Source organism: Gobio gobio (assembly GCF_949357685.1).
Source record: "Gobio gobio genome assembly, chromosome: 3".
Classification (NCBI taxonomy): Eukaryota; Metazoa; Chordata; class Actinopteri; order Cypriniformes; family Gobionidae; genus Gobio; species Gobio gobio.
Window position 1 is genome coordinate 47,827,682 of NC_137099.1, and position 9,005 is coordinate 47,836,686.

A 9,005-nucleotide genomic window follows, 5' to 3' on the forward strand; every position below is an offset into this window, starting at 1 on the left:
CAACACTCATTTATGTTCAAACACCATGTAAAAGTGAATTTTGCATAGCCTAATAGGTGCCCTTTAAGTCTTTGTATTCAGATTTAAAGAGTTTTAAATCTTTGTGTAAATATAGAAGATTTACAGTACAGTAAATGTCATGTTTTGTGTATTTGTTCTACAATATTGAGGGTGATCTGATGTTTTCTAAAAGTAATTTAGAAGATAATTGAAGCATTGAAATGACAAAACAATAGGATTCCCCCTTCATTTTATTAAACATAAGTAGTTCATAAAACATAATACAGAACTTTTTATTTATATTACTCAAAGAATAAATACATAGATTGCACATGAGTGCCTTTGTTGTTACAAAAAAATAGATCTTCAGTATCTAACTAATACATTGGAAGATATATTTTATTGAATCACATCATTAAACCTTTAAATATACATTTCACTTGTGTCATTTTTAATGACATAGAGGAATGTTCAGATTTATCAGAACATTTTTTATTGCTATTACTCAAAGATTAAATACATAGATTGCACATGTGTACCTTGGTTACAAAAAAAAAAATAGATATTCAGCATCTAACTAATACATTGGCACTTGTGCCATTTTTGCAGCATAGAGGAATGTTCAGATTTGGCTTCAGTAAACCAATCCTCATTATTTCTCCAGCTCAGTGTACAATAAGGAACAATGTGCTTTTTTGTAAACTAAAATAATGTAACACATATTTTTGTATCACAAGGCTCTATATGTGGCATGAAAAACTGGTAAATGTTACAGCTAGATCATAACTTGACTTGTTTTGCTTTGTGATTTGCTCATTCTGAAAGTGACTGAAAATATCAGAGATGTCACAATCATTTTGTGGTAGCAGGATTTTGTGATTAGTGCATCACAGCTGACAACAGAAGTGACGCTAGGGTCATCCACAAAGCTGTGAGCATACTAGCCAGGACTGGAGACCTGTTAGCTGTAAACATGAAAGGAAAGGAAAGGAAATGCACATTAATTATTGATTCATTTAGTCTTTTGAAACCCCTTTAATAGCATCTTAAAACATCTACGGACTTCCAAGCCTTCATCATTCATTCATTCAGTTTGCGTTTGCTGACTGTAAACACAACAGCCCATACTCCTTTCATTCTCATGTTACTTATATTTCCTTAAGGGTTGACATGTAAATGATTTTGTTCAATCATAGAATATTATTAGAGCTGCTGCACACATTTAGAGAAATTATGTATAAATCATAACATAAAAACATAGGTTTAAATGTATACTGACCAATTTGTCCTGTGGGGTCTGTAACATAGATAGATTTTGGATCAGCTGTTAATTTGACTGTTTTATTTCTAATGGCCTCAGCAAGACCCGTAGCCAACTCTTTCGCGGTAGGATTACTGCCGTTTCTGACAAATCCAAGTAGACCATCTACCACAATGGAGCCGTTGCTACAAGGGGATAATGTTCATACATTTATAAATGGAATGAATGGGGAAACTGTAATGCAACAACTGGTCTAGAGACTTATTACTATCCATTAAACTACTCAAACAAAAAAAGCAATCAATCAATAAACAAACAAATGTAAAATCAAGCTGTGATGACGACATTTTACAGTGCATTGGTTGTATTTAGAATTTTATAACATTTTACCTGAACCGCCAAACCAACGAGCGATTGAAGTTCTTGAAGCTTTTGTAAAATCCATTAAGCTGTAATAAATGAATAAACAGTTCAGGAGAGATTTAATTTTATAATGATAAACTAGGGAAATGCTCAAATTGTTTTTCAACTGAAATATTACCATTATTAAAAGGACAAAATAACTACCTCAGTGGTGACATTGGTTGCCAGCTTTATGGCTTCAGCAGATGCCATATTTGAAAGCACAGTTGAGAAGACTTCATTCATTTTGAAGGTTATTATAAATTCATCAAGATTAGAAGCTGCGGAGACTGTTGTAGCTTGAGTTGTAATTGAAGTACTTGCAGCAGCAGTCGTCACTTTTGTTCCATTTTTGGGCAGAATTGAGAGAAAATGGGTCACAATTCAATAACACTTCATAGGAGTATCAAGATACAATGAAACTCAACCACAAAGACAGCATTTTGTATCTCCTACAAGATTTGTATTTGTGTGTGTGTGTGTGTGTGGGTTTATCATCAAACAAGAATATGTAGTCCTTATCCTCCCTTTAAAGGGTTCACAATGTAACACACAAGTATCTATCAGGGAAAAAATACATCTGTAAAATACACTGACCATTGGTCTCTGGGACAACAGTAGCATTGATGGATGTGTTATCAACTGTCACGTTTAAACTTCCACTGGTGATTGCCTCAGTTAGGGTGTTTATCACCTCTGACACATTAGGAGCACTGCCATTCGTGGAGTCAAACTCGAGGTCAGAATCAACCACAATGGAGCCCGCGCTGTGGGGATCAATCATGTTGAAACACAGTCAGATTATTAACTAGCAAACAACTGAATGACCAAATGGAACAATCATATGGTCACTTGACTTACAAATCGAATAACTAAACCAGTCAGGAAAGCAATCTCTAACTAGAGGAGTAAAGTTTGTAAACAAACTTTGAAGTTGGCTTGAGAAAAGCTGGAACAGAATTATTTACTAATTTGTAGTAATTTTATGCTACACTTAACCATGATTTGCATTATAAGCTAACACGATTAGCATGTTGCTAGCATGACGTTAACACGATTAACATGTTGCTAGCATAATGTTAACACAATTAGCATGTTGACTAACATAATGTTAACACACTTAGCATGTTGCTAGCACAATGCTAAAACAATTAGCATGTTGTTAACACAATGCTAACATGATTAGCATGTTGCTAGCATTATGCTAACACAATTAGCATGTTGTTAACACAATGGTAACATGATTAGCATGTTGCTAGCATTATGCTAACACAATTAGCATAATCCAGCATGATAATAACATGATTTGCATGTTGTTAGCATTGGTGCTAACACAATTAGCATTTTGCTAGCACAATGCTAACATGATTAACATTTTGCTAACATGAATGCTAATACAATTAGCATATTACTAGCATGATGTTAACACGATTAGCATGTTTGGTAGCATAATGTTAATGCTAGTAACATGATGCTAACATGATTAGCATATTGCTAGCACATGATGCTAGCACATTTTGACTTGTTTGTATCATGTTCTAACCCTAAGCTAATCACTATTAGCATGTAGCTATTCACTGCTAGCATTTGTAGCATGTTGAAAGTTCAGTTTGTTAGCATGAGCCAAAAGACCCCATGTCTCTATGATGTTCTGAGGCAGAGATATAGGTCTTGGTAAACGGTTGCTAGGGTATTCTGTTTGGTTGCTGTGGAGTGGCATGGCAGCATTCAATGATGATACTCCAAAGGCTGCTTGTCAGTATGAATGACATAAACCAACGCCCATGCCTCTATGACATTCAGAATAGAAAATATAGCTCTTTGTATTTGGGTTGCTAGGGCGTGGCTAGGAAGTGTTGAAGGTGATTTGTGATTGGCTGTTGATAAACCGAGTCAAACAAACCCACCCTCGTGTTTCTATGACACTTCTATTAAAATATATCCCTTTGATGTTTTTCAATGGAAGTCTACGGGATCAGTTGCTAGGGAGCTGTAAATGGTTGCTAGGGCATGGCTTGATAGTGTCACTATGATCCTGAGATAGTGATTGGTTGGCTGAGTAAATTGAGCCCACCCCCTTGTCTCTGTGACACTGTGATCCAGAGCTGTGCTCAATATAAAATCCCTATGCAAGTTCCCATAGTAAGAGAAACACATGCGTTTTATGGGACATCCCTCCCCATTATAAATCAATGGGGAAATTTGGGGAGCTTCTGCGCCCCAGGGGTACAACTCATATCCCATTGCGATGTGTCTTCTTACAGAGGCTGCCAGCCTCTTCAAATGTGGTAACTCACGAGTTTGTACGAAATCCTCACTCAGAGTTATGAGTCATCCAAGTTCGCCGCAATGTTAAGTCTATGGAATTTTTCGGCTACTTTTTTGCCCCTGGGGCGAACATTGTACCCCCGATCGCTTATAAAATATATAGCACAACGAGTCAGAACAGTCTGAAGGTCTGAGCCGAGTTTGGAGTATGTGGAGTTAAAGCTCTAGGAGGAGATAGAGTTGTAAATTTTAGGGTCAGATGAAGAATAATGATAAGTTTAGTAGCAATATCAGTAAGTTCTCTCCCAAGCCAACTTAATTATAATACAAAAAATCATGCATATATCCATCTATTTTGATAACAGGGTGTTTGGTACAACTGAAAGTACTGTTTTACCTGAACTTCTTAATTTTCATGCGCTTGAATTTTGGAAAACGTCTGCTGTAAACTGGAATCAACTGTAACAGATAGATAAAAAATCATATAAATATCATATTACTTGCATACAAGCCATTTCCTTTTTTCAGATCAAATATCGCTGCAAGAAAAGTAGTTTTAAAACAGACAAAAAGCAAGTGTTTAGCAAACTATTCTGAATATATCACCAGTAGTTTCTATTTTTAATTTTGCCAATACATAACATTACCAGTGTTTACCACTATTGCAATCAACATCCATGCCTCATAGGAGAAAAATATTACCGCAGAGGTGATGCTTTCTGACAGAGCTTTGGTCTCAGGATTACTGAGATCGGCGTAGACGTCCTTGAATTGTTGAACAATTTTGAACACTAAATTAATCTTTGCCACTTTCTCAGGTGAGGCTGTAGTTGGAGCAGCTGGAGCTGGAGACATAGTCGAATTTGTAGCTGCTGGAGCTGCAGATGTGTTCTGATTTGTAGCTGCTGGAGCTGCAGATGTGTTCTGATTTGTAGCTGCTGGAGCTGCAGATGTGTTCTGATTTGTAGCTGCTGGAGCTGCAGATGTGTTCTGATTTGTAACTGCTGGAGCTGCAGATGTGTTCTGATTCGTAACTGCTGGAGCTGCAGATGTTGTTGCTTTGGGTAAAATTAACATGGGACAAAGTTCAACAAAAGTGTCTCATAATTAATGTGACCTTGAGGCCTTATTTAACAACAGAAAAATATTATCATATAAAGTTAAATCTGTAACATGAAAAAAATACATCTGTAAAATACACTGACCAGTGGTCTCTGGGATAACAGCAGCATTGATGGATGTGGTATTAACTGCCAAGTTTAAACTTCCATTGGCGATTGCCGCAGTTAGGGTGTTTATCACCTCTGACACATTAGGAGCACTAGAGCCAGTCGTGGAGTCAAACTCGAGGTCAGAATCAACCGCAATGGAGCCCGCGCTGTGATGTTGAAACACAGTCAGATTATTAACTAGCAAACAACTGAATGACCAAATGGAACAATCAAATGGTCACTTGATTTACAAACTGATAAACTAAACCAGTCAGGAAAGCAATCTCTAATAATAATAAAAAAAATCATGCATATATCCATCTATTTTGATAACAGGGTGTTTGGTACAACTGAAAGTACTGTTTTACCTGAACTTCTTAATTTTCATGCCCTTGAATTTTAGAAAACGTTTGCTGTAAACTTGAGAAAACTGTAACAGATAGATAAAAAATCATATAAATATCATATTACTTGCATACAAGCCATTTCCGTTTTTCAGATCAAATATCGATGCAAGAAAAGTAGTTTTAAAACAGACAAAAAGCAACTGTTTAGCAAACTATTCAGTATATATCACCAGTAGTTTCTATTTTTAATTTTGCCAATACATAATATTACCAGTGTCTACTACTATTGCAATCAACATCCATGCCTCATAGGAGAAAAATATTACCTCAGAAGTGATGCTTTTTGACAGAATTTGGGTCTCAGGATTACTGAGATCGGCGTAGATGTCCTTGAATTGTTGAACAATTTTGAACACTAAATTAATCTTTGCCACTTTCTCAGGTGAGGCTGTAGTTGGAGAAGCTGGAGCTGGAGACATAGTCGAATTTGTAGCTGCTGGAGCTGCAGATGTGTTCTGATTTGTAGCTGCTGGAGCTGCAGATGTGTTCTGATTCGTAACTGCTGGAGCTGCAGATGTTGTTGCTTTGGGTAAAATTAACATGGGACAAAGTTCAACAAAAGTGTCTCATAATTAATGTGACCTTGAGGCCTTATTTAACAACAGAAAAATATTATCATATAAAGTTAAATCTGTAACAGGAAAAAAATACATCTGTAAAATACACTGACCAGTGGTCTCTGGGATAACAGCAGCATTGATGGATGTGGTATTAACTGCCAAGTTTAAACTTCCATTGGCGATTGCCGCAGTTAGGGTGTTTATCACCTCTGACACATTAGGAGCACTAGAGCCAGTCGTGGAGTCAAACTCGAGGTCAGAATCAACCGCAATGGAGCCCGCGCTGTGGGGATCAACCATGTTTAAACACAGTCAGATTATTAACTAGCAAACAACTGAATGACCAAATGGAACAATCAAATGGTTACTTGATTTACAAACTGATAAACTAAACCAGTCAGGAAAGCAATCTCTAATAATAATACAAAAAATCATGCATGTATCCATCTATTTTGATAACAGGGTGTTTGGTACAAGTGAAAGTACTGTTTTACCTGAACTTCTTAATTTTCATGCCCTTGAATTTTGGAAAACGTTTGCTGTAAACTTGAGAAAACTGTAACAGATAGATAAAAAATCATATAAATATCATATTACTTGCATACAAGCCATTTCCGTTTTTCAGATCAAATATCGATGCAAGAAAAGTAGTTTTAAAACAGACAAAAAGCAACTGTTTAGCAAACTATTCAGCATATATCACCAGTAGTTTCTATTTTTAATTTTGCCAATACATAACATTACCAGTGTCTACTACTATTGCAATCAACATCCATGCCTCATAGGAGAAAAATATTACCTCAGTGGTGATGTTATTTGACAGAGCTGTGGTCTCAGGATCACTGAGATTGGAGTAGATTCCTTTGAAGTCTTGTTTAATTTTGAACATTAAATTAATCTTTTCAACTTTCTCAGGTGCAGCTGTAGTTGGAGAAGCTATAGTTGGAGCAGCTGGAGCTGGAGACATAGTCGAATTTGTAGCTGCTGGAGCTGCAGATGTGTTCTGATTTGTACCTGCTGAAGCTGCAGATGTAGTCTGATTTGTAACTGGAGCTGCAGATGTAGTCTGATTTGTAACTGGAGCTGCAGGTGTAGTCTGATTTGTAACTGGAGCTGCAGATGTAGTCTGATTTGTAACTGGAGCTGCAGATGTAGTCTGATTTGTAACTGGAGCTGCAGATGTAGTCTGATTTGTAACTGGAGCTGCAGGTGTAGTCTGATTTGATTCTGCTGTAGCTATGGGTGTTGTTGCTTTGGGTAAAATGAACATGGGACAAAGTTCAATAAAAGTTAGGCTGACAATTGCATACTGGTAATATAGCAATCCATATAAAAAATAAAAATAATTATATATATATATATATATATATATATATATATATATATATATATATATATATATATATATATATATATATCTGTCTTTTTATACAACTGGATTGTTGGAAAAGGATTACAATGTATGTCACTTTCTTTTTCACTATCCTTTCTTTTTGTTATAATGATTTTTATTTTAACGTTATTGTTTCTGATAAACCCCGTCTTTTGTAATTTATGTGCAAAGATACAGAATGATTTGGAACAAGTTTCACTACTAGGTCCTTACCGATTAGACACAGAACGGATACAATAATCCTCCACTTCATTGCCATCTTCTTTTTGCAATACGCCTGAAAAGAAGAAGCATACATGTATGATGTACCAAAGTTCAAAATCAAACACATTTCTTCATTCACCATAAAATCGAGAGAAAAAAAATCAGGGCTGGTGATCTTAATGTCACAATTTCAAAAAGTATCAAGAGCTGCCACAAACAAATGCAGTTATATTTACCAAGTATTTTTTTTATTAATAAAACATAATATATTCTACACATTAAGATTTACAAAAAAGCGCACACTTTATATCACATGGCTACAGAGAACTGAAAACATTTTTTTTTTCTACTTACTTTTTAATTATTTGGTCAAAAAAGGCAATCCAAGTTAATCCGTATAGAAGGGAAAGTTCCTGACGTCCGTTAAATGGTCACCTCTAACAGAGCATAGCAGACAGGTGAGCTTGCATTTAAAGGGAGAGGTTTTTTTCTTTTGAAGAATAATTGACCAATGAGAGTTCAGTTGAAAGTTTGTTGACAAACTTGATGAACAACAGTATCAAAATAATAGCTTTGTTTCCTGGTGCATGACGGACACGATGACAGTAGCCTTCATGTTGCATTGTCTGTTTTCGACCAATTATGGCAAAATGAACAATTATGGCTGAAAAACTGTTTTTACATCTTTCAAGGTACTTTGTGCTATCACTTAATAAAACTGGACATTATTCATATGGAAATATGTACCTCAATACAATTGACTGAAGTTTCTGAAGCAACTTTTTCCTTTCCTAAAATTCATTCAAATTTCACACCCAATGTGGTCACAAAACCTTTTTTTTTTTTTTTTTTTTTTTTTTTTTACAATGACTAGCAACAGTAAAGCCATTTCTCTATTTTAATGGTTTTGAGAAAGTGATACATGCCTTTGACTCTGTAAGGCTTGATCGGGTAGTAGTTGGAATAATCTACCACTTCAAATTAGACTGGCCCCAACTTTAAATATTTTTAAATGTCGTTTGAAGGCACATCTTCTTTTCTAGCCTGAGTTGCTGTATGCTGTTTGTTTCTTGGTGTTTTTGTCTGTGCCTTTTGTATTTTTTTATATGGAGAATTGTATTGTTGTACAGCACATTGGTCAATACTCTGTTGTTTTAATGGTGCTTTATAAACAAATACACTGAATTGTTATAGGTTGGATCTTGATTAGCATTGAAAGTATATGATGAGACGAGATATGCCTGAAACATTCCTGATATGCCCTTAGACGATTTCAAAAGGAACGAATACAAATATATA

General features: G+C 35.6%; 1 protein-coding gene across 1 annotated transcript; it reads right to left on the reverse strand.

Annotated features, from left to right (window-relative positions):
* Positions 1 to 223: 223 nt before the first annotated feature.
* Positions 224 to 8,153, reverse strand: LOC307124057 (uncharacterized protein). Its single transcript, XM_079813036.1, has 15 exons — positions 8,061 to 8,153; positions 7,716 to 7,779; positions 6,909 to 7,360; positions 6,604 to 6,665; positions 6,220 to 6,392; positions 5,816 to 6,072; positions 5,511 to 5,572; positions 5,137 to 5,309; positions 4,634 to 4,989; positions 4,329 to 4,390; positions 2,261 to 2,430; positions 1,829 to 2,001; positions 1,652 to 1,710; positions 1,280 to 1,446; positions 224 to 965 (listed from the first exon to the last, which is right to left on the reverse strand). The coding sequence occupies exons 2-15, from the start codon at positions 7,759 to 7,761 to the stop codon at positions 880 to 882; spliced, it is 2,298 nt and encodes a 765-aa protein (XP_079669162.1). The 5' UTR covers positions 7,762 to 7,779; positions 8,061 to 8,153; the 3' UTR covers positions 224 to 879.
* Positions 8,154 to 9,005: the final 852 nt, after the last annotated feature.